Genomic DNA, 26,083 nt, shown 5'->3' on the forward strand with positions numbered 1-26,083 from the left:
CAAAACTTGCACTTCCTTGGGAAGAAAATTAGCCTCATTTATCTCCTCTTACATTCACTCTGACCAGAGGTTCAGGATCTTCTTTGTTATGTTCATTAAATTGCCTGTGCTTTTCAGGCACACAAGGATGCTTTTAGCACAAACTAGTTGTTAGCAGTTAATCGAGATTTTAAAAGGGTGTAGGGTTATTAAATCACGTATTGGTTGCCTATTAGTGAGATACAGGAACTGTATCAGCATTAACGAACAGACTAGCAAAATAAGGGAGGTGTTTCCTTCTAGACGATTTACTGTTGTGCAGTAAAATCTTTATTCCTTTATCTTTTATTCTAGGCTTTAAATATTTTCCAGTTTCCTCCTGAAATATTAAAACTTATTCCAAATTTAACTATTTCAGCTGGTGTTGCAAGCCTGTACCACGTTGCAGTATTTCACACGTATTGCAGATGGGTCTGATTCCCCTACAGTGTCTTTACTAACATACTGCACCTAGAGGATAAGTCTGTAAACTGCTGGTTTACAGCTGTCATTTTTGAAATAAGAAAGCAACTTCTGAAAAAAAACAAAACAAAAACCACCAAAGTTTCATGCTTTCCTCTCACCCAAATTTGGAATGTCATCTATCAAATTAAACCGCTGGCCCATCCAGGGTGAGAAATACCCAGCCAGAGATGAGGGAAAGGCATGAAGTCTGGCATCTTGCGTTCCCCTGCAGGGTGAAAATAAGAACTTTGTTTATTTGGAGAATGGAGGAATCCCAAGCTCGGACCGCAGCAGATCACGCTGGACCTTTCTTTCCTGGGAGGTCCTGCAGTATCAGACTTGGACATCACACCATTTTGCCAAGAAGCAAGGCAGGCTTTTGCCCACTCATCTGCAGAGCTGTGCCCTCCTAGGGGAGCAGAGGAAGGCCTGAGGCTTTTGGAGCTTGAGTTGGTGCTGACTGACACCATGAGAACTCATTTCAACCCCTCAGGAGGTCTTGGAGAAAGGTCTTGAAAAATAGACTAAATTTTCATCACATTTCTGGTGCAGTCAATGAATTTGGAAAGAATCTGGATGCTAATGCTCGCTGCCACAGGGATCTCAGAGGATCACGGTCAGCACGGTGAAGCCCTGCTCTGCTCTCCATGTCCAGCTGGTACACACCTGTTTTGCAGATTTCCCTGTGGCTTTCTGCCCCCAAATGCCACAGCACACACACTTGCAAGAGGTCTCAGGTGTAACCCCTGTGCTGGCAATCAGCCCAAGGCTAACCTCTGTAATTTTCCTCATGACCTGCCTTTGCTAGATTCTTCCCATGCGGCGCAGTGCCTAGTGGGTGGGTTTTATTGCTCTGGTTCTCCTACTCCATAAGGATGCTCAGCTGCCTCTCCCACATTACCCAAATGAGGAGTGGTTAGGCCCTGGGGCTTCGCAGGGGTTTATGGCTGCCCAAGATCAAAGCTGTGTTTGCTGGCAGCGTTTAACGCCTTCCAGCACCATGGGATTATTTCTGTCTCCCAGCTGGTCCTGGCTGCCCAGCCTAGGCTGTGGAGCTGTAAGACTTCCATCTGCAATGCCACCACTTTTAATTTTCCCTTTTTATAGGGAACTAAATCAGAGGGCTTTTAATGTTCCCCTCTAATTATTCTTTACTTCAGAAGGGAGAATTAAAAGCACACCAATGAGGACGGGAACTACTTGAAGCTGCAGCTATGCTCCTTCCCAAGAAAAACTACAGCCATGGCCCTGCTAGAGAAGCTGGAGCAGAGCTAGGGTTTGTTAGCACTCCTCATACCATATTTTATCTTATTAAAATTACAATCTTTCCTGTCAGTGGAAAGGGAAAAGTTAATATTGGTGAAGTCACAGGTCAAAAATAAAACAAACAATATTGAGTGAGCTGCTGAGTTTTCATTTTAGAAATGACTCCGAGGAACTCAGCCAGTCATAACTCAGGCATCTTGAAGCCATTTCTCAGTGATGCAGGATGTTAACTCGCATCTCTTTAATTACAGAGGGAAAGGGGCAGTGAGGGACTTGCTGAAATCAGTAGTGAAACTGCCACAGATTTTAACAGGCATAAACTTAGTGTTGGGTCAAGCTGTGTCTCGTGTGCATGGAGGTGGTTAAATGCCATCAGATTTAAAGATGCTGAACAGATACCGTGGTGTTCACAAGTATCAAAGCCTGCAGAGCTCAGGAGGGCCTGAGTGCACGTGACACAGTATGGAGGACTCTGATACCTGGTCCCTGTTCAGCTTCTTCAAGTCACAGACACGACAGCAAGGCCGTGGGTGAGCACGGCCCTGTCTCTGCTGTGCCATGTGCCTGCGCAGGCCTCTGCAGCCCATAGGCCACAAATTGAGCGCAGCAGCCTTGTCCCCAGCCACCTCAGCTCATGCAGCCCCATGAGCTAAACTCTTTTTTTTTTTTTTAAGAGCAGTTCATGGTCAGTGAGCATGCACAAGCAGACCATGGCTTTCACCCCTGGAACAATGGGTCTGCGTCAGGGCCTGCCTTGCTCCTCGGAGCCTGAGGCCCGGCAGTCAGGCAGGCATTGCTGCCATCCTGTGGAGACCTGGGGCTGAGGGACAGCAGTGGTGCCCTGGGCAGCCCCAGGGTGCTGGTGGTGGGGCAGGACCCCCGGTGGACAGTGCCTGGGCTCATGCCCCTACCCACAGCCCAGTCCCAGGCCCTTCTGCTCCTGGGAAACTCCCAGACACAGGAAAAAGGGGGTCTGGGGTGACCAGCTGAACGATTAGCCACTTAAATTTCAGGTCCTGGGTCTTCCCAAATGTCCGCTGTACTGTCACCACTAGGAACAGCTGGGAAAACTATCTGCACAGGGTCTATGTTATATCCGCCTCTAAACATCACTGCTGACAATCTTATGTATGAGAAATAGACAACTACATTTCATTGTTTCTTCAGACAAGAAACTGAAGTCTGAACCAAAGCAAAGTTTAGTGTTTTCCCATGACAATGAGTTCAAGAGTACCCTGGTCACATCTACAACATGAACAATGCTTTTGCTAGACACCTCTGAGAAAATGCTCGCAAAAAAACCTCAACCTGCTGAGAAATGTGGCTTACTGCTGTTATTCCTGACCTTTACATTGCACAGAAGTAAGGCTTTCATGCCAGAAGGCATGTGGGTGACAGGCCCCAGGCACAGATTTAGACAACCTGTTACAGCTTCTGAATTGTGATATCCTGGCACTGACATCTGTCCCATACTATAGAAGCACAGATTGGGGGCACTTTGCATGGTTTTGGGCCAGGGCCCTTCTCTTAGCCAGCTCCAGGACTTCGTTAGTTTATATTGCAGTAGTCCTTGTACCTGCAGTAGCTGAAAGGGGATTCTTGTGCTAAGCATACAAGCTGAATGTAAAAGCAACTGGGGTTACTTATTCAGTGTTCAGATTCCACAGTGACTGCTAATTTGAATGCATGGTAGACGGACATTTCTTTTCAAGGATGCTCTCCATAGTGACATCACAACCTCAGCCTTGTTTTTAGTTCCATTTTATTCTGTAAAAGTTTAATATTTTGCTAAAAGATAGTATTAAAAAATTCAACTCAGTGTGATTGGAGTAAAGCTATATGCAAACAGCTAGAAAGATCGCAAGAGAGCAGGAAAAGCAGGACAGTTACAAGCAGCAATAAAATTAATATCTATATTAAACTAGCAGTGCAAAGATACAAACTGGAAGCAGCTTTACATTAAAAATACAGCTTTTTAAATACAGAAATAGCACCAATTTACAAAAGATAATCAGAAATGTAAACGTGGCAGGTAGATTCAAGTATAAGTTACACGCTCACCCTCCTTAACAACTGTCTTGAAACCAAAAGGTTTTATAAACCCTGCAGAACATCGTGGGCATGCACTTTTTGTCAGTGCAAATACAAATTCTGCTTTTCCAAAGCTACTTTGCTGGTGAATTGTTACTAATTTAATTTACGTTTTCAGCTTTCAGTGAAGGTAAATGTAAACTCATTCCCTCATGACAACCCACCCTTCTGCCTTGCCAAGTCTAGTACAGCAGCTCAGGTGCTGCAAGTAGCACTGCTCCCAACATCACCCAAAAGCTTCAGTCCTGCTGCTCCATCACTCCTTTCCACCTACTCCAGTGAGAATTTTGCATTGACAAAAACAGAACAGCATGTAAACTCCCCTTCTTCTCCCAGACCCAAATCTGCTTTCACAACAGCAGCCCATCAAACAGCTTTGATTGTGAGGGAGTCAATCCTCAATTCCAGGCCTGCTGTATTTACGGAAACTCAAAAGTGGAAGCAGAAATTGGAAACCGAAGATACATTTTCAGCTCCTGCATTTTCAAGTATAGTTAGGTTAGTTATGACTCAGAGTAACATAACTGACACAAGGAGGCAATTTTTGTGATGATGCTTCAACTGGAGCAGAGAGTGAATACTTAAGCCAAATCCTCCTCTCAGCTCCCAGCTGCCATTTCATTAAAAAGTTGCACCATACTAGAGGTGAAGAGAAAAAACAAGGTTTGGAGAATCGATATCCATCATGTCACCCAGAACCCCAGCAGCATGTTTCCAGCCAGAATGGCAACAAATGTATGTTAGCAGAAATACAGTGGCACCACTGTGCCAGTTACACGTTCCTTTTTCAAAATGAAATTAAATTTAAGTGGGGGTATAGGAAGAAATAATTCAGAAGCAAAAATTGTAAACTTTCACAACTGTAGTGTAATTAAAAAAAATAAAAAATAAAATTTAGCGGTCTGAAGATTTCTCCTTACCACCCCTGAAATTTCCTATGATAATTCTGCTATAGAGACTTTCTTTCAATGAGGGCTAACCAGCTCTCCTTATAAGGCTGTTATTGGTCTGTTCTAAGATAAGGCCACATTATTCAGCTCCCAGTTTTACTAAAATTCGTTCTTAAATTCCATTTTAATAACATTTCATTATAAAAATAAAAAACCTTACCAACTCCCCAGCCCCCAAAGCCAGTCCTAGCCTCCCTTGACCAACCGAGTAGCACATCACAGTGTATTTACCCTTGGAAAACCAGTACCATTCAACACAAAGTTGGTGCTCATGACAGAAGAGCTGACAATGTTGGCCCTGTGTTTGCTGAAAATCTGGAGTAACATGATGTCAACAACACTTTCTGTCTTCCAAAGAGGAAACTGCACAAATTTAACAGCATACTGCTACACCAGTGAAAACATACCAAAGCATAAGAGCATTAACTCTTATGTCCTGTATTATTAATAGCACCATCCATTATGTGAGGACCCTGAATGTTAAGTGTTATACATGCCCTTTTCTTCCTCCTTATCTTCTCATAAGGAGGATGGATAATTTTCTCCCAGTTCCAAAATTTATGGCTCCTATTCTTTTTCAGCTTCTTTTTATGGTTTAGATAGGTATGTGCCAAAAACGTAAGATCTCCCTTGTCTTCCAAGTACACTCAAATGCACTATTAGCTAGTGACAAAATTCCCATAAGGGAACAGCTAGGCACCTCAGTCTATACCCCTTAAGGGTTTACTTAAAATCAACTTAAGTAGGCACTTAAGGAGACTTAAGTAGACTCAGGTTAAACTGAACCTAATCATGTGGTTAATGACTTACAAGTGTTCCTGAGTCATAAAGACTAGAACATATTTTTAATGGTAGATGAAATCTTAGCACTGCCCTCCCAGTGGCTTGACATTCTCAAATTAATTTGTCCAACTGATTTAAGGAATCAGGTTCTGTATTCTTTATATCTACCTTGTACTTTTTGCTCAGATTAGGAGAAAGAAACCCAAGGAACAACGCAGTTCGTTAACATAACTATAAAAATGTTAACATTCACAGTTATTTTGGTCTTAACATTTTTCACATGTATACATTCAATCATATTGTGTTATTATTACGTTTTCCTAACCACAAGTGCTGGGCAAATTGTACAACAATCAACTGACATTCAAGTAATCCTACCCTGAGAAAATCTGTTATTCTGAAGCTCCCACTCTAACGTACAAAATAAATAGCAAGAGGCTGTACTGCAGAGGCAGGGTTTGACAGATTGGAACTAAGGACGCAGTTGCTCTTGCAACTGTAGAAGTTTATCAATTTCACCGCAGATTTACTCAGGGTAAGTACAGTATATGTAAAAAAAAAAAAAAACACGCTTACCCCAGATAAGTGCTAGACGTCTCACTTAAAACCATGAACAAAGAACCCATGGGGACTCCAAGGAAATCTGTTTGCATCTCCTCACAGCAACAAAGAGAGTTTTCCAAATTAAAACCACAAATACAATTTGATGCCCACAAGGCTGTGTGAAGCACAGCATCTGAATTCAAATCAGTACTGAAGAACAATTAAGTAAAAGGTTTTTGCCACCAAGGATGATTTGTGAAGAAGGTTAACAGAACTGGTGGGTGAAAAGATGATGGGGAAGCATGCCAAAAGGGGTGACATTTTAACGTGCTCCTCTTGTCAGATAAAAGCTTGTTCTCTTGTAATGGATACAGTGTCCTAGGACAATCTGCCCACGCTTTGCAACCTGTGGGGTTAGTCATTGCTGCTACTAGAGATTTCTAGTCGCCTCTGCACAGAGCTGGCATTTCTGGTCTGGCTGCCTTCACCTTTTTTCCATGCACCAGGATCTCCAAGACTTCCAGGAGTTTTGAAAAATGTCTCATGACGCGCAGGACGAATACTCTTGGGAGTGACAGGAGTTGACGAAGGCTATTTGTGAAACAAAACAAAAAGTAATTCAGTAATTATCGAAGCCTACATGCAAGCATGCAAACAGAAGAGAGCTTGTAGACATGGAGCCCTGTACCCAGCTACTATAGGAAACCACGTCACACAATCCTTTCAGAAGCTCCACATGAAAGGCTATGGTCTTTGCCCCTGCTTTTTGTTCTGGGGTTGTCTGCCAGTACATCACTTCTGTGAAGCTGAAAGCCTCCATCTCATTTCCAACTTAAATGTATTCACAGCTAGTTCATACTCATTCATTCTCATGCCAATTTTGGCCTCTAGCTTAAATGGCTCTTTTTCCTCCTTATTGTTTTACTCACTTTTGTTATTTGCTAGCATCAAAACAGATCTAAAATTAATTTTCCTAAACCCAGGCCACTTCTGTTTTAAGTGCCACTCTACTGTTACCTTTAATGCTGGTATCTGTAATCAGATAGGCTCCGTTACAGACTTTTTATAAAGTCTAAACAAAATAAACATAAAATAACTGTCATAAAGCTTCCAAAACTTTGATTTGTCTCTGCATTAGAAAATAGGAGAACACATCACAGATCTACAAATTTAAGCTAAAGCAGTGCCAGAATGTCACTGCCAGTAGTTGTGAAGACCCAGGTAACAGCGTGACATGACTGCTTTATATCATCATTGTACCTCAGTTAGATGAGCCCTTCATTTTTGAATTCCTTGTTTATTTACTTTAAAAGCCTATTACCATGGGAGATTTTTAAAACTATCATTACAAAAAGGTTCAACAAAACCGATGAAAATTGGTGTTTTCCCCCAGTTCTGATCTGATGCTGCCATTACGTTTCTATTCCTTGGTGAACAGTGATTAGAACTGGGGGTGAGGATTCCCAGCACACTACCACCTGATTCTAGCCAGTTAACTCCTGAAATACAACAAACAATCCTCCTACAATGTGTTTCCTATAGCTCCTGCATGATACGCTTACAATGACAGTGTCAAACTGGAAAAAATACTCACTCAAATCTCAGGGAAAACAACCAGCAACTCTTTTACCCCTATTTGTGCCAGACTTTTTATCTTTTAAAGTTCTTGTAAGTTTTTTTTTAAAACTCGCTGCCCTCCCACCAGTACGGGTGGACGTGTACGTTAGGTGGAGGACACCAAGTCCCAGCCTGCCAGCCTGCTGCTCTGATGCACAGGCACCAGCCTGCAGCACGAGTTGACTTCGGTGCCAGTGAGCTGGAGCTGCTGCTTCACCGTCATTCAGTCACCTTTTGGTCTTACCTGCTGCAGCTTCAGGAGGGTCACCGGATGCCCCATGCACACAGGGGAGTCCAGTTTAACAGTACTGCAGGACCTGGCAAGCACAGGACTCAGGTGCACAGCGGGGTGAGCTGTTTGCTGGGGATCCACCGAGGGGGGCGCATTTGGAGTAACCATTGCCGTGGTGCCGATGAAAACAGGTGCTGTCGATGCCAGGCCAGACATGCTGATATTCATGGAGGCAGCAGCCGAGAAGGAGCCATCAGGAACCGGAGAAAGAGGGCTGGGGATCGCAGGAGAACAGACGAGAGGGAAGGAAGCCAAGGCTGCTGATGGCACCATGACACAGGGGATGCTCAGAGAAGGTAACTGGCTGGCAGCCAGCCCAATGGCACCGGGAGCTTGGTTTGCAGAGAACAGGAAATTAAAATTGCTTAGTCCTAAACCAAAGAGAAACAGAAGGGCATTAATACAGTTGAAAAATTTGGAATTAAGCTATTATAACTTCATCTAGAACAGGAGAGAAGGGTGAAAAGCAGAAGAAAGAAAGAGAGAGGCTGCTCAGGAAGAAAAAACTGGCTGTTCAGTCAACCCCCCTTTTCCTACCTACCTCCATGTCCCCCCCTGCTGCCTGTTCACCATCTCTGCATCCATTTGCTTTATTCATACTGAGCACCAACTACACCCTTGCTATTTTCTGCTTCTAACTTGAGTTACAATTAACATCTTGGCTAAAGAAACTCTTCACTAACAGGAATCACATTCTGTGCTGTACAAAAGTATATACACTGGGTTTTGACAAGAAAAAGAAATGCAACTGGAAAACCTCCACAAAGATATACCCCAAAGATGCTCATTTTCCTTAGAACAGCTGAAATATTGTTTTGAATTGTTTGTCAGACTTTACAAAAACTCCAAGATCAACATTTTCTAACTAAGGTCTCTATCCTATAAGTCGCTCCACATACGTGAAGTCCCATAGAACCCATTCTGGGACAAAGGAATCAAATAATAAAGCAGGAATCATGAAAATCTGCCACATGTATGGTGTTCCCACAAAATAGTCTTCCATGCCACACGAGCACAGTCACAAAAAGGGTGGACATGAAATTCTGTGTTTTCAGTATTTTCAGCTGCTTCCTTCCCATCCCTAATGTGTCCATGAACACTCTCAGTGCCTCAGTTTGTGTGGGATTACCCCACTAAATTACATGACAAGAAAGTACAAAATTCACAAATGACCCCTTAGAGGAATGCTTTTGCACTATTCTGGCTGTCTTTCTGCCAAATCTAGTCTTCCAGCTGCCCCCAGTTTTGAATGCCAGATAGTTTTTTTTCTTCCCCATATAATTCAAGCATAGAAAATCCACATTATTTATCTCTAGTAAGGTCTGTGTACCTCAAAAAAAAAAAAAAAGCTTGCATTTTCAGAGAAGCAACAGTTCATATGGAGTTAAGAGAATTCAGAGCTATTATTAAACTGCCATGGAAAACCGCTGACACTTTTTGTGCCAACTATAGACTTATTGACCTATCTGTAGGTCTCCCTGTTTGAACAGCTCAGTGAACAGATAGAGAGGGTTGAGTACCTCTAGATCTCATGCCTGTCCTTACCAGCAGTAGGCTGAACATAAAGATACTGTGGCAGAAAAGGTTGATTGGCATTTTCTTTAGAGGGGTGCTCTTTTCCTGGAGAAGGTTCGTCGGGGTCTTTATTCTTAGGCCATTTTTCTTGCTCCTGAGAATCTAAAGGGCTCGTAGACTTTTTGTCTTCAGTCTCTGGAGCAGCAGGACTTGAGAGGTCAAGATGAAAAGCTTCTAGATGTACAGCAGATGCACAGCTGCTCCCTGGGGTAGAATCTGCCTTGTGCAACTCAGAAGACTTCTAAGGAAAAACAGAGGTAATGAGGCATCCAAACTGAAATACAAAATGATGTCTCATACACCTTCCTCAGCTAAAGAATAAAATGTGTACTTGTGTACAAGAGCAGGGCAAAGCTGATTAGCAAGTCACTGCATTCAAGATTTTGTCTGAGGGTTTGAAGAGCAATTTTAGTGATGCCTGACTCCTGTGCCCAGGGCTGCAGTTCACTTTCAGTACTTGGAAACAGTAGTTAAGAAGTACCTGAGCTTGGGGATTCATTTATTTCTATTGATAAGGAAAAACATCTGTTTCAGATGGCATATATTCAAGCAGTGATACATCCTTAAGCCTGACACCTATTTTCAGTAGCTAAAAGAACTGAGACTGACACCCTTCACCTTCACCACAATCTCCTGTCTCACCATTCTGCTGTGGGCAGTACCAGGTGAGAGAGGGATTCAGGACGGAGAGTAGGGGGAAAGTGCTAGTCACATTTTCTGTAGCTCAGTGGAGTAAGCAATGCTGCTGCTGTCTGGGAAAGCTGAAGCAAACAGGGGAAGATGAATAGTAATAGTCACATTGATTTTGTCCCTTCTGCCAGCCTGAAGACAAGGACCAAGGCATTGATTCCCAAGAACAGCCGATCATCCTTTCAGTATGCAAAGCAATCGCAATCCATTTTTCCCTCCCAGTGTGAAAATTTCTCCCAATTAATGCCTGTACTTGCTGACACAGCACCCATATAATTGTATTAACATGTGGGAAGTAGCATTTGTATCTGTAACAAGAGCGGTGCAGTGAATTTTCACTTATAAACACACCGTCTTGGGCAAAGTCTTCCCTCACTAACGGGAAGCCTAAGTGATAACGCAATTCCCTTCTTTACCTTGGGTACCACAAGTGAGAGAGGGCCATCACTCTGTTCCACGGTCTGCTTTTTAGCAGCTGGCTCTTCATCATCCATAGGTGCAGAGGGCAACGAGCACTCGTGGGAGCTGCGTTTCTGGCAGCCAGCTGGAGGGCCGGCACCCTGAGCTTCCACAGGTGAGGCCTTCTCCTCTGCGCTCCTGTTTCCTACGTCTCCTGCTGCAGGCAAGTTCTCCCTCAAGAGATTTTCCTGAAGACCACCGCACAACATAAAAAGGGATGATGAGGGAAAACACAAGAAGGGCTGGCTGGGGAGCAGAGTAGGTTTTCCGTTTTCTGTTTTGGAGGCTGCTGGAGCGGTGGGTTGTAGAGCTTGGTTGCTGACCCCATTTGGCAGCAAGACACTTGGCACATCTGCCTGAACCACAGGGAAAACCGCCTGAGGCAAAGGGTTAACACAAAAATCAGAGTCCCCAGGAACCGTAAGAAGGGAGAGAGGTGAGGTTATACTTGGGTTCCTTGCTGAATTTAGTATTGTTTCTGTGGCACAAACTTTGGTCCTAAAACAAAGAAAAAAGAAAAACATTTAGTACAAAAGTAAACCCATGTATTATCCTCAAAAGCAACTAGGTACATTCTTAAGAGTAAATGTTTCCACATTTCCACATTCACCAGGAAATTCCACTTATTTTACACAGTTTACAAGAGTGTCTTTTTTTTATTATTTATTATATCAGGTTATACAGAAGCAGACTCCTCAGTTTTTTGGCAGAACAATAATGCTTTCAGTTGCACTTGACAGGAGAAGAAAAGGTCAAAAGGGAGATATGCCTGGCACCCACAGATGAATTCAAATTAGGACAGGTATAGAGAAAACCCACTAAGATGACAAAGAGGTCTTCTGCGGAATTGTGATTTGTTCAGCCTACCTAAATAATAGGTCAAATGAGGCAGGAATGCCCTATATAAACACACCTGAGATAAAGAACAACTGCTGAAGCTAAAGGACGATGGTACAAATACATGTAGGTATAAACTGGCCATGAATAAGTTCATGAAGAAAGCTTTTAATTAACAGAGAAGTGAAGTTGTTTTATGGTTTGACAGAATAGTAAAGGAACAAATAAACAAAGGAGTTTGAGGTATGTCATTTATAAGTTTGTTTCATTTTACATTAAGACTTTTTGCACGTTAGAATGACTCTCTTAAAAAAAAAAAGAAAAAACAAACAAGCCACAGTGAGATGTATCAGAATTAAAACTGAAAATTGCTAGGGTCTCATTATTGCTATCTTGGTCCCATTAATGGAAACTAACTTTGAACTAAACATGACAAGCACCAAGCTGTAACTAGACAGAAGTCTGTAATACTGGCTTACCTAGTATCTTCCTCTATTTTCTGCCTACAGACGGTTGCTAGATTTCTCATTTTTGAGCAATATTCATCTGAGTTCACAGTATAGGCTGAAAGAACAAAGGAGCACTCAATTAGTAACAGGTATGTTTACCAAGCATATTTTCATAATGGCCACATAAAATAACGGATCTAATTTTAATTCCCTGGTACATTTTTATAATATTCACTAATCACCCAGAGTCAGAACCTGCAAGATACTCACAACTCTCAGTCCCACTGGAGGGGTGCTTGACATCATCATTTCCTGTAACAGGGAACTGTGAAAGGCCCTGTAATTGCTTTACCATTTTAAAGAGCTTTCCATTAGATTGTTATAGAAAATTCCACTATATTATGAAGCATAACATAAAGCAAGCTTTTGTGTCTGAAGAATCCTTCTTCATCTATATCAAATTACAACAGAAGAAACCACACAAAAGTTGCAGTTAGCGAAGAACGGAAATGTTTACCAGAAAATAAACTGCTGATTCAAGGCAGTGTCACCCAGATTCATCTCATCTAACTTTATGCACTTGCCTGGAAGATCCAGAACACAAGTCTCATCGCCTGGGCAGCGGAACTACTGGCACCTCCCTAGGGTAATTCATATATATTTTATTAGGCTGTTTCACCCAGACGAGAGCCTTAAACTGGTGGGCCCACATTTGGGTAGATCCAGCGGGATGTAAGAAAACATGCTTCCTTAGTAGTTACCTTGCCTCTCCTGACGTGGACTGCTGGGCTCAGAACTGACCTTCCTTTTGGTCCCTTCACAAGGCTGCGTGCCATTAAACGATGCGTGACGTGTAAACCTTTGCTTCCCAGTAGCACAGGCCTGGTACGGGGCACAGGCGCCTCTCTGCTCCCCTGGTAGAGGATCAGATGTTGGGTTATGCCCTCTTGGCTCATCTGAAGGAATACAATTTCGTACAACAGTCCCTCAAGGAACACAGCTCTATGTTTAGGCTTCTGCCATGTTAGCAAACTTGGCCGTAAGAGGTAATCTCTATGCCACCCCAAACCACACAAGACTGAAGTAGAGCACAGTTCAGTGAGCATGGATAGAAAAGAAAAAGCCTTCCCTCCTTTCTATGTCATGGCAGCTGCAGACAGCAGCAACAGTCCAGTGCGTACACCCAGAAGGGTAAAAGGGACTAAAGATGGCAGAAAGGATATGCTTTACTTTCACTTGGTCCTGGCACTGGCCTGACCCAAGTAGAAAATACCATAGCACAAGACTTTCCTTTGCACTGGCTTCTAGCCAAGAATCAGCAGCTTACAAGAGAAGCTCTGGCCAACCTCCTCCTTTACAGGCAAACCTTTCCATCAGGAAACGTGCAAGAAACAGCCCTGCTCTTCCTTGGCAAGTTCTCTTGCTAAGAAAATAACTTGCTGTCTACTTATGACAATTACTAAGGTTTTGCAGCCCAGAAGATCTGTGAACACAGATTTGGAGACATCGGCATGATCTTCCATTGCTCTACCGTTCTTACAATTATTCACAGTTAGGTAAGGCAATGTAAAAATACCAGCAAGTCATAGTATCATCATTCAATATCCCTCAACAGCTCCAGCCTTCGAGCATGAAGTATAACAAGAGCAAATTTTGAGCTGGCAAGCAGTTAAAAACCACAGGGTGGACAATGAATGCCAGATCGTTCTTTACACACAGAAAACAACCTTTTATAATTTGGAAGGGAATGTCAAATGAAAAAGCAAAGGGCTATGAGCTTCACACTTTACCAATCTTTCCAGGGAATTCCACGGGCCCAATCCACTTGAAAGCTGGCTTGCGTCCCCGTTCCTCTGTGACGTGAACTTTCTTTATCAAGCACAGGCTGGTAAGAACATTGGCGATATCATACAGCCTTCGTACCTTTGCTAACAGGAAAGGACAGAAATAGTACAGACAGTCACACTTACAGTGAACACAGTACATATATGTGTAGTAATTTCATTTCCAGAATATCACCATAGCTCTCAGATGAGGCGGTAAAATCAAATGGGGATGGACTTGAGCTACCTCCTATAAAGGCTGCCATGCCAGCTCCCACTTCCACCTGCTTGTCACTGCTTCTTATCTTGGCTGCTCATCCAGCTTAGCTAGTCAAGTTTAAACCAGCCTACCTCATTTTGATGGAAATGGTAAGGGAGGGATTACAGGGAAGGATTACTTCACCAGATGCCCAGAAAAGGCAGCAACCTCCATAAAGGGAAAAGACATGCACAGTGGCAAGAGGCTCATGGATGTGCACAGCTGATCACAAGAGGACATGTATTTACAGTCTTAAAAATGAAACACCCTTAGAAAAAGCTGTGACTCTGATAAATAACATGTTTGAGCTGGATATGGTACCCAAACCCATTACTCAGTTAAAATCCTTACGTCCCTCTGGCATCTGGGGTAGAATTCTAAGACTGAAGTGCTAGTACTTTATTTTTACAAGTTCATAATTATTTATTAATGCTGAGTTTTTCCAAGTTATCCAAGGGAGCTAAGTACCAAATCCCACTGAAAGACAAACTGTGCTATCCAGCTGTGAAAGATTTCCAGAGTGAGAAGTAACATGTCTGCAGAGGAAACATCAATTCCATTAAAGAATGCATTTCATTTCAGTAAGTTCTGAAACGTCATTCAGAAAGGAACAGGAAGCAAGGTATAAAGTATAAAAAAAACTCAAATCAGAAACCTGATTTGTCTTCATTCTAATTATCCCCAGGCTAAAACCTGTAGATAATTGTCGAATTGACTCTTCCCCACCCCGATGTCTATTTACAGCATCTAGCATTTCCGATTAAAAAAACAAACCCACATTTCAGCAAAGATCCCAGACCCGCTCTTGCTGCTGTCTACTGGTGTCAGTTCAATGCCCCCATTTTCTTTACTCACTGACTGATTTGTCTCTTAAAAGCCAGCTTACTTTTGAATTTGCTGTGGTCCACTGTATCCTGGGTTTCTTCAATCAATATCTTTGCTGCGATGTCCAGAGTGACTATCTTGGTCTTGGAGACAAGGAACAGCATGACAAACTTTTGGCTCATTATCCGCAACGACTTGTCCTTTCTGCTGTTCGCAGATGCTGCGTTACAAACAACAGCCAAGCCTCTTAGCATATATCATCCAACACAGACAGAAAACTAGTAAGTAGGTTTCTCACACATAAAAGGACTACAGCATTTTCTTGTTGGGAAGCAGAAAGCTTTTGAAAGGCAGCAAATAACTGAGTAATGTAGACCGGAGTTTCCCCTCAAGAGACCTTAAAAATTAAAGCTTACAGAGAAACAGCCTTGACAAAGTCAGACTCCAAAGCTAATTCTGTTATGTTACACAGTGCCACTACAATTTTGTGGTTTCAATGGACTTAAATGCTATACATTATACGGGCAGCACGTAAATAGTAGACAAATGGAACATGTCACCTTCTGTCAGGACAAAGCATTTATTGCCAGGTATGGGCAGGGAAGAAGAACTGGAGCATCTGGCAGAAGTTCCTGCCAGTCCAGAGGAGAGAAGGAAAATCTGTCCTGACACCAGTGCCAGGCATAACACAGACAGTTTTGTGACCTCTGCAGAGAATTCAGCACCTTTTTGCAAACAGTATATGTATATATATATATATATATATATATATATATATATATATATATATATATATATGTTTACTATCTAATTTAAAAGCAAAGCAAGGGAGTCACACAGTAAACTGGAGAAAGAGACCCGTGTCTATACAGCACATCACACACATTAGTTATCTTACCGGAGGTGCAATCTGGTTCTGAAAAGTCAAGTAACGGTCTGTCTTGAGAATCTGGAACAGTTTCCTTTTTCCGCTCTCCAAGCTTATACTCGAAGTCCTGTTCTTTGTGCTGGAAGGTCATTAGCTCTCCATACTGCAGCTCTCCTGCCTCCTGAAGCATTTTCAGAGTTTGACTGAGGTTGTGCCGGCCGTGCCAGCAGTACTGGTTCTTGGCCACGCGGCTGACCAGGTGCAAGGACTCCAGGACGTTCACTATGTCATAAATTCGTCTCCGCTCAACTCCTTTTTAAGTGAGAAAAATAAGAGACATCGATGCTTGCCTAGTTTAACGTGCTCTTTAGCAGAAGCTGAACACAGGCTGTTCAATATACACTCGTAACACGTCTTTCACTGTTTTCCTGGACACATTACATTAAATCCATCCCAATCTGCACAATTAAAGCTGACTTATGTATGACTAACCCCATGGTATGATGCTCTTTAGCAGTTAGCTGCTATCGCCGCCGTGACTTCAGCTTACAACATCTATGCTGTGTTCAGAACTGGCTGCGGTTTGCTCAGCCTCACTCACATCTATTCGCACTGCCCTCAGATTTTCAGAGCACTTTGGCCCTTCTTTTCAGAGCTCAGGCATGTACCTGTCCACAGGCACGTGTGTAACAGTGAGGGCAGGAAAGGCTCTGAGCCTGGCACTGACACAGGGCAGATACAAAATCTTACTCCTGCAGCAGAAACAAGCTCTCAGTGCCACCTAGGTCGGGGAAAATCGACGAAGTATGGCCAACTAGGGTTCCGCTTGACCAGTATGAGCAAGGTTGGGGATTGAACAGGAACAGGCTAACTGCTCACTGTCCTGGGTACTTCTTTCCAGCTCTGTTTGAAGCATGGCTATGTTTCATAACACACTAACCCGTATTGTGTACGGCGAAACAAGCTAGTGGCAGTATCTGCACCTGAAATCCCATCACTATTAACATCAGTTGAGCAGAACAAGTGCTGGCTAAGTGGGAAAGTTTTGAAAGACTTCCCTGCAGAAGGCAAGGCCTTGATGCATCTGTTTACCCATCTGGGGAATATGGATAACACTTACTAGCTTCAAATGCATATTAGGATAAACAATGCATGAGTGTTTCCAAGTGTGTAGAGATTTTGGAGTGAAAAGATACTCTATAAAAACACTGCTACACACATTCTGGTTTCCATCAGGCACCAGCAGCACAGTCCTCTCTGTGGCCTTACCATAGCCAGCTTTCCAGTGAACACAGACCTACGTAGTTGCAGCAGCACTATCAGCAGTGAATGGTTTTGTGGTTGCTGAATCAAGTGGATGCACACAAGCAAGGAAGTGAAAATCAAATCGAGAACAAAAAAAATCCCTTTCTTGGAGGTAAGATCACCAGTACTAAGCTTTAAAGCAAGATTTCTAGTCTTTAGGGAAGCAAGGTAATGCCACCCCCAACACAGGACAATGCACTACTCATGGTTAGCTACACAAGGATGGGGTACTAGTATTACACGCAAACATACAAAGGAATAATATCCCCGCTTAAAAAAAAAGCTACTTTTTAAAGGAATTGTTCAACTATTTACTTTATCTGAATCCTCTTCTATTTTCACTTCCCATTACCAAGGCACGGAAATGGACTTTCTCACCAGAGTTTCAGAGAACATTACATTTCTGTTCTCCTTCTTCCCCAAAGGGACACATTTCATTTTGCTACTTCTTTTCTGTTACATAACATTCTAAATATAAAATATTTTTATTTAGTTTAAGTCCAATTCCATAAAGCCCTTCTTCTCCACAGACCTGGATCCTTTTGTTATTGCTGTGATCTGAGTCCTCTCTCCCAGGTTTTATTACTTCTCTCAGATAATTTAAAAAAAAAAAAAAAGGCCAAAGTTGACAACAGACCCAGCAAATAGGCTCATACATTCTCACCACCTCCACACAACACATTTTCTCATTCCACTTTTTCAGGCCTCCTTGTAGCCTCCCTTCACAAGACAGCATTTAAAACTAAGATAACCTTGATGAACCATGAGATCATGGAAGATATAATGTCAGGCATATTACTAATTCATGAAGTAAACCCAGCTCATTTCCTGTATCTACTAGATTGCAATTGTTTCTCTAAATGTTCCATTTTGACGTCATTTGTTGCTTTAGTCCTCCCTTTGGAGGGCTTGTAACTCATAACTCTTTTAGTGTTCAGCAAATTGAAAATTTAAGAAAGCAGCGTTGGTAAACAGCTGAAGGATTTATCTGTTTAGTAGAAAGTGCTGTCAGAAAGCAGATTTCAAAACGGTAGCATTATCAGGCATTTCTAGCTCTTGATTAGCATGATTAGAAGATCATCCAGACCCAAGGAAAGGCAGACTCTGAAATACACTCAGTAATGGGATTGATGTTTTGAAGGCCATTCTGTAGGGCTATCCCACGTGATCAGTTACCCCATTTTTGCAGTAATACATACCAAGAATTGAAGCCACTTCATCCAGAGAAATAGTAGTTTTTTCTGTTGACAATGGATAACTTGGATAGCGAGCTAGAAACTTTTGGCACAAGAGTCCTAAGCTTTTCTGTTTTCTGCTGGGCCTCTGCTTTTCAAATTCATCAACCGTGCTGTCATCTACCATATCATACTGTTTAAAAAAAAGAAAAGTTAACCCTTTAGTACAGAGCTTTAGAGGCAAGGCATAGCCAAGTAAGGTATATTTCAGATGACATCAATATTCAAGCTCAGACTTTCTAACAAGGAAAACAACATTGTCTTCTTCCAAGCACTTGGGTGACACACTTTTGCTTGCAAGCTCTTTTTAACCCAGTGTACAACATATGAGATCTCTATTGAAAAACTCTTACCTGCAAGCTTATGGAACAATGGTTATGCATAAGGAAACAAACCAGTAAGACTAAACACCCCAAACCAGAAGATGGCTAGATCCTACTTGGAAGGAGAATTTCTTTTTGAGAGAGGAGAAGGAATTTTCCCTCAAAAACCTCTTGATCTAATAAATTAGACGTACAAACCATCAAAGTGTTCCTGCAAAACCACTTTCAAGAGATTTTACAGCCCTTCACAGCGGCCCTCTAACATTAAGGAACTGGGCTGGCTGGGGTAGGGAGGAGGGGGCAGCGTGATACTAAGTGGCTACAAAAGGCACCACCCAGCCTCTGAACATCAAACTTTGTCAAGCTGTTAACTTAAGGCAACTTCATAAGCTGGTATGAATATGGTCTTTCAGCCCCTGCAGGAATAAAAAATCTGTGATGGCAAAAATGCATGAACAGGTATGTTTATTAAACAAGTTGAAGAAAATGAGAAGATGGATGACGTTTTTGCACTGCTAATTTTGGGGCTTTGATTCTACGTTAAAAAAAGGGAAAAAAATCTGTCTGGCAAAGAGAAGTTGAGAGTGGTAGGAGCTGTTGAAGCCCAAATTTCCATGCTTATGAGATCTTAGTTGTCCTCTGCTGACTAAGTGACCTTATGGCAGGCTGTTGCTCTGAATTCCTTGAGTTCATACACTATAGAAATAGCGGTATACCTTATATGCTTAGCGGTATACCTTATATGCTTTAATGTTTATACACTTTTAAAGTAACACTTCCACATCTCTTCTAATATTTACGTTCAGAAACTTATTAATTGTAGGTTTTATTATCTAGAAAACATGGGAACTCTTTATAGTAGCCACCCTAAAAATGCTGCCTGACGTCCATGGACACTTCTGTTGTAACTGGCTTGGATCAGTAATACGATTAACTTTTAACATCAGCTATTTCTACTTATTTGAAGCTGTGTTAGGAATTATCTTCAGAGAACTGTTTGCTGCTCTATGACTTACCTAAACTGGAGATTTCTCCAGACTACAGTCACCACAGATGTTGTAATATCTGTATTTGTAGCATGACCTGTACCTATCAAATGATGTTTCTCAGAAGGAGGACCCCAGAACTATCTTCCTCTAACTGAGATACTCAGTGAAAGATATTTTATAAGAAGTTATCCAGGAGATGAAAGTTGTTGAGGGGAAAAAAAACCGAGGGAGGAAAACTAACGACACTTATCATCATCCAACATCATCTCCATGGATGCGCTCCCTCGAGCAAGGACAGAGATCAACCCCACCACTACCTGAGTCCTGGCACGTACAAATCTTCCTAACAGTTGTCCATACTGTATAACTGTTAGTTTGGGGCTGGAGTGAAAAGACGGGAAGTGACTTTAACCAACCAGCCTGTTGGGACTTGTCCACTATTGTGGACAAGGTATAAGACTGCAAAAGTACTTTGAAAAATATGCCTGCACCAGAGTCTGATTGCTTCTGGAAATGGTAGTACAGTGGACAAGCACGGTGTCTGTTTAAAAGTGATCTGACAATTTTCCTTCTGATTTTTTTTTTGAAAATAGCTCCAGGAGCTGTGCTGTTTTCCCACCTGAAGCTCCGCTTCCTTCACTATCCTCTCAGATCAATTCATCGTCAGGCTCTTGAGAGGTCTCAAGCCAATTACCACCAAGACAGCTACTTTTCATCTTTGAAGTTCATACTGGTCAGCTAGCGTCGTATAAGCATCTGCCTTTGGGAATGATTTAAAATACTGCAATTTCCTACATGGAGCAAAGGACCACTTGGAAGAAAACCAAGGCAGCATCAAAGGAAGGTCAGAGCTGCGACTGAACATAAGGGAACTGTTCTGAGTCTCACCTGTAATGAATCAGATATGTCGTTCTGCTCGCTGTTTTCTATAGGTCTGAAGAGCTCTTTCTTCTTTTCCCTGTCCCTCATGTCGGGGCTAGCAGCACTAACAAGCATCTTCAGGTTAGCAGTGGGGGTCCAGGGGTCAGGCTGAGGTCTGTCAATGAGCTTAACAGGTGTAATTGGATTTCTTTCCGGGGTGCAGCCTTTCTGCTTTGATAAATCAACTGGTTCATTCTTAATGGGAGTCTTTGGGGCCATCCTGGATCGATCAAATATGTTTTCCTATTAAAAACAAAATGTTGTTTAGACACAACAGGAAAGAAAACAGTCCAACAATCAATTTCATTTGCTCTTACAAAGGTAATCTTAGTGACTCATGCCTTGGCACTCAAAGCTATATTTAGCACAGTTCTTCTGCCTTTATCAGAAGCAGTGAAATACTCTATATGCTAGCGTACTGGAGACAGTGTGTATGAGATACTACTGTGAATTACAGAAGCTGAGGTCAATCAGTCAAACTTGGCCTATTAGGCTTTAAAATTCTGACTGTTATTACAAGACAGCACTGCCCGTGAACATAAATCACCCAACTGGATTGAAGCTGAAGGAGTGCTTTGGTCACATCACGCTTGGCAAGAAGACACGGTCTTCTGCTTGAGAAGTCCCCAGTGAAAAGCCACGCTGGGAATACAGCTTGGACCGTCACAAGACGTCAAGCTAAAATTAACTTAACTTCATGTGCAAACGAAGCAAGCTTTGCAGCTGCACTATCTGCTGCTCAAAACAACGAAGAAAGTCTCTCTAACAGTATTCTTTGACTACAGCTAGAACTGGAAGGAAAAGCTTAATTCATAAGCTGATTTTCATTATTTCTTGAATGAAGCGCAACCTCCTCCAGTCTCTAGCTGCAGTCCAACTTTTTTCACCTTTGGGTCCAACAGGAAGGCCAGTCTTTTCACCCCTTCTTCTTACTGCAAGAACTCCCACTATGATCAACAACTAATCTAAAGGAACTCATTCGGGAAAGCATCAATGGTATCCTGTAGCTGAGAGATCAGTTTCTGAGCAACAGGAGATCCTACTTCACTCTAGCCTGCTAGTGCAAACAGCTCACGGAGACTAAGGAGATGAAGAAGACAGAAGGACATGCTGGTTTTCTTTACAGGAAGTATGCTGGAGCTGGCACAGAGCAGGACTTCCAGAAGTGTCCACGCAGAAAGCAGCACATCTCCTTTTTGCCCTGGGAGCACATTCGGTTCTTACAGTCCCGTTACCACTTCATTCTACTTACCACCCTATGAACAGGACACTTGTTCTGAGCTGAGCTTTAAAAGTCTAACACGCTAACTTTGAGGGTGGGTACTGTTACTGCTTTATTTTGTACTGCAGAAGATCCAATTCTGAAATGGAATATTGCCTGAAATAAATACATTAAGTTACTGTTGGTTTGCTGTGAGAAGTTTGCTGTAAGAAGTTTCCTGTGTTTTGCTGTTTATTTGGAACAATTTGGCTATCACTAGCGGGTACAGATATTCGAACAGGTGATTCCACGTATCATTTTATCAGGTACAGACATTCAAACAGGTGATTCCACATATAATTTTATCAAGCGCAGTCTAACTGGAAAGCACAAAGAAGTTTTCGTAGCAACTGAAGCTAGCTTTTACTAGCAGCAGCCCTGTAGTGCTCACACTGGGCACAAACTTGGCTCGCTGAAAGCATCTTGTCCTGAGCCCCGGTATAATTTCTGCATACGTTCACCTGTGAATAACCCACAGGGATGTAACAAGTATCTTCTTTTACAATTACCAGCAGCCAGCTGTAACATACTACGCTGCGACAAATAGGGGTCAGTTTGGAGGCCATGGTACTCCTTGGGATGTAGGTTCCCACAGCGTTGGCATGTGATATATCCTTGCAATTGCACGTTGAGCAGCAGAGAAACCACACGTAACCTGCGCTGGAGACGGTCCTCCTTCCCCCCAGCCTCTGGTCTCCGGGCTGCTGCTAAGGGGGTGCAGGGGGCTCAGCCCCGCGGTCCCACCGCCCCAAACTCCCACCGTCGTGCCACCAAGAAGCGGCGGGGAGAGCGGGAGCGGCTCCTGCCCGCTACCAGCCTCCCGGATCGTGGCTCCGTGTCACAACCGGCTTGAATCGCGGCGAGCGGCACCTTCCCCTCTCCCCTCTCCGAGCCCTTCTGCTCACCCCGGGGGGCGCCCTCCCCGCCGCTCCCCCCCGCAGAGCGCCCCGCTCACCTTCTGCGCCTCCTCGGGCTCCGCGCGGCCCCTCCGCCCCGGCCGGCCGGCCGCCAGGTCCCGCAGGCTCAGGACGCCGGGCTCCATGGGCGCGGAGCGGAGCCGTGCCCTGCCCGGAGCCCTGCCCCGCCCGGAGCCGTGCCCGCGGTGCCGCCCGCCCGCCGCTCCCGCCAGGCGCCCCGGCCCCGCGCTGGCGCCCTCCGGCCCGGCTCGTACGATCCGGCCAATCAGGCGCGGCCCGCCGGGGAGCCCCGGCCGCGCCGCCGGCCAATCAGCGCGCGGGCGGGCGGCGCGCGGCAGCGCGGGACGAGGCTCCCGCCCGCGCCGCGCCTCTCCTGCGCGCGGGAGCCGGCGGCTCCAACCCCCCCCCCTCCCCCCAGCACCCCCCCCCCCCCTCCCGCGCGGAGGCTCCCGACCGGCACCGCCTGTCCCGACACGTCCCGACACGGCACGGCCCGGGCGGCGGGAGCAAGGGCGGGCTGCTGCTTGGGAGCCCGGCTCGCAGCACCCCCCCCCCCCGCCCCGTCCTTGCACTGCTGACCGGGGGAAGGGCTCCGGGTGGTTTGGGAGATGGTCACCGGTTGGGTTTGGGGGGCAGAAAAAATGAGTTTTTTACATGGGAATGTGCAGGGCACGTAAACCTTAGGTCGGAGTTGTAAGGTTTAATGTACACACGCTTAGCCTGCTGTAATTTCTGCCCAGCAGCAAGTTCCAGGACACCGCGGCTCGTTGAAGGGAATGAAACACAAACGCCCAGAGAACCTCTTTTAAATTAAAATAAATAAATAAATAAATCCCCTATCTAAAGGAAAACGAATTCCCTAGATGCACCCCCTTGGCACATATTTGTGGCCACAGCGCTTGGTACGCACAAGCGAGCTGCTGCCACCCTCATGCCCAGGAACCCATCAGAGATGGGGGGCCCCAAAAAACAGAGCGGCCCCGATGTGGCAGGCCGGTGTTGCTGGGACTGGCAGGGGAAGGCCACGGCACCAGCCAGAGCCCACCGGCGTGCCCACCCCTGGCAGCACGGAGCTGCCGTCCGTCCCTCTGCTCGAACGCAAATGGCTTCGGGAAGCCCAAAGCCCAGTGACCGTGCAGGGTTGGCAGGTCTGGCTGCGTTTGCAGCCCCAGTACGGTGGCTTTGCAGTTATTTAAGACCTTAGGAAGGCACTTGCCGAAATGCTGTGCCACGGTTGTGCAGCTGGTCAGCATCAGCGATGGGCTGTGCGGGCAGCGCAGCGCGCCTCGAGGTGTGCCCGGCCTGCAGCGCTGTGGGACGGAGCTGGGGCCTCCCGTCGGCACTCGTCACCAAGTTTCTGCCCGAGGTTCAGGATGTCTCTGAATATTGACTGCTAAGGCTCTCTGCAAGTCGCTACAGTGATTCGGGCACAGAAATCGGTGGGCTGGGTGCCCACCCTGCCGCTCTCTCCTTGGCAGAGTAGGGAGGAGGGTGGAGGTAAGGACACAGGGAGACCCCTCGCCAGCGACCGTCGTGGGCAAAACACACAACACTTGGGGAAGATTAATGTTATTTATTGCCAGATAGTAACAGAGCAGGGCCAGGAGAACTAAAAGCGAACTAAAGCCATGTTCCCCCCGCCCCCCTTCTTCCCAGGTTCAACTTCAATCTAATTACTTCTTCAGTGAAATAAACACCCAAATGTCCCCTGTCAGTAAAATGCAAACCTTAGCTGGTTAACATATGAGTTAGAACAAAGCTATGACACTACATTTCCTTTTCTGCCTCTAGCAGCTGTAAGAAGCTTGCTGATTATCAGATAAGATTAATTATTGCAGCTGTACACACATACATCATGCTCCAAGACGATTTGAAATCTATCTCTATATCTGATATGCACAGAACATGTAATACACCTGGCAGGACTGAGTTAAAAATGAGACTCCTAAATTTAAGTACAAGTACCTGTCTTTAATGCTCTGCTTACATAACTTTGTGACAGGACCAAAAAAACCTGCCTGTTAATTTATGATTTCGTATGAACAATACATGGACTAATATATGCGTTTTTTCTATGCAACATGAATATTATTAAGAAGCAACACTCCTATTAATTTCATCCAGTTTGTTTCCAGACCTGAAAACACAGGATTTCACGCAAGGTACAAGTGCAGGTGCCAATTCTTGGTGAGGGAAAGCCAATGCCTTTGGCGGAAGAGATGGGTAAAAACAAATCATATCAGTGTATCTAACAGTACTTTTCTATCACAGAATAGCAAATGGTTCTGAAGACATCAGCTTGGGAGCTGCCAGCCTGCAGCGACCTCGGGCCGCCTTGGACCCGGCTGTCCCTTGGGCCGGGCACGGGCAGCCACCGTGGCCGCCTGACGTTCAAAAGCAGCCAGGAGAGGTCGCATTAGAAGTGATCCTGTGAACATTGGTGTCTGTAGCCATGGCTGAAGTACAGAAGTATGGCTGGGAGTGGGACCTGGACACGTCGAGGTCCTTTCCTCACCATGCTGTGGTGTCTTGTGCGTTTGAAGTTTGCATTCCCCGCGACACAGAGCCCCAGCTCTGACCGGAGGGGCAGAGGGGGCCGCTGACAGGCCGCGGCTGGGTGGCTCAGGGACGCAGCAGGTGGGACATGCAAGTTTGAACTCAGTCCACTAGAGACAGGCATTGAATGATTCTCCCATCGTCTGGGTGCTCTAATTGCTTACCTGCTGTGTCAGTATCGTTACTTCGCCCTTAACTCTGTCTTATTTGTAAAAAGAGTAGGTGGCTTCCCTGGATCCAAACCAAGGAAGGGACTACGGCTGTCTGTTTGAGGCTACGAGTCGGTAGGAGAGTGTTGGTGTAAAGTTGAAAAGGGTGAAACAGATCAGACCTTCCGTAAGGCATTGTGGAGCAACACAACTCTTTCTTTTTACCAGCAGCATTACTTCTCTCAGTTAAAAATTGGTCATCAGTGAGATGGTTTGTGGGTTATATCTAAGGTCTATCTTTTACATACCTCAGTGATATCCCTTTAAATGGATCGGCCATTCCTGACATTTAGGGAAAGAAGTAAGGTCATCAATTTATAAAATTATTTTCCTGTCCAATGCTAATTGGTCAAACATTGGGTCAGGCTGCCCACAGAAGTGGTGGAATCCCCAGCCCTAGAAATATTTGAGAGAGGTGTGGATGTGGCACAAGGGAACATGGTTTATTTAGTGATGGGACTGGGTAGGTCACGTTGGTATTTGGACTTGATGATCTTGAAGGTCTTTTCCTACCTAGACGGTTTTGTGACCTTCAGATCTCTTTCTTCAGCAACTCC

The 26,083-nt window shown here is 44.4% G+C and overlaps 1 protein-coding gene across 3 annotated transcripts; it reads right to left on the bottom strand.

Annotated features, from left to right (window-relative positions):
• Positions 1 to 3,494: 3,494 nt before the first annotated feature.
• E2F7 (E2F transcription factor 7) lies at positions 3,495 to 22,974 on the bottom strand. Of its 3 annotated transcripts, none has more exons than XM_048047465.2 (12): positions 22,800 to 22,974; positions 20,551 to 20,826; positions 18,315 to 18,483; positions 15,841 to 16,122; positions 15,004 to 15,162; positions 13,826 to 13,963; positions 12,797 to 12,991; positions 12,066 to 12,150; positions 10,707 to 11,247; positions 9,571 to 9,838; positions 7,978 to 8,396; positions 3,495 to 6,707 (listed from the first exon to the last, which is right to left on the bottom strand). In XM_048047465.2, the coding sequence occupies exons 1-12, from the start codon at positions 22,884 to 22,886 to the stop codon at positions 6,531 to 6,533; spliced, it is 2,796 nt and encodes a 931-aa protein (XP_047903422.2). In that variant the 5' UTR covers positions 22,887 to 22,974; the 3' UTR covers positions 3,495 to 6,530. The 3 variants fall into 3 exon arrangements, with proteins under 3 accessions (XP_047903422.2, XP_047903421.2, XP_047903423.2); XM_048047464.2 differs by having other exon boundaries at positions 9,571 to 9,841; positions 22,800 to 22,973; XM_048047466.2 differs by having other exon boundaries at positions 9,571 to 9,841; positions 12,797 to 12,949; positions 22,800 to 22,972.
• Between the last annotated feature and the right edge of the window lie 3,109 nt (positions 22,975 to 26,083).

This window comes from Anser cygnoides, chromosome 1 (assembly GCF_040182565.1).
Source record: "Anser cygnoides isolate HZ-2024a breed goose chromosome 1, Taihu_goose_T2T_genome, whole genome shotgun sequence".
Lineage (NCBI taxonomy): Eukaryota > Metazoa > Chordata > Aves > Anseriformes > Anatidae > Anser > Anser cygnoides.

Bases quoted from the DNA above. Each gene is read 5' to 3' on its own strand.
- E2F7 (XM_048047464.2), bottom strand. From the start codon at position 22,886: ATGGAGCCCGGCGTCCTGAGCCTGCGGGACCTGGCGGCCGGCCGGCCG. The intron at 20,827-22,799 runs GTGAGCGGGGCG...TGTTTTTAATAG, and splicing joins AGCCCGAGGAGGCGCAGAAG to GAAAACATATTTGATCGATC. The intron at 18,484-20,550 runs GTGAGACTCAGA...TTTTTTAAACAG, and splicing joins ACATATCTGATTCATTACAG to TATGATATGGTAGATGACAG.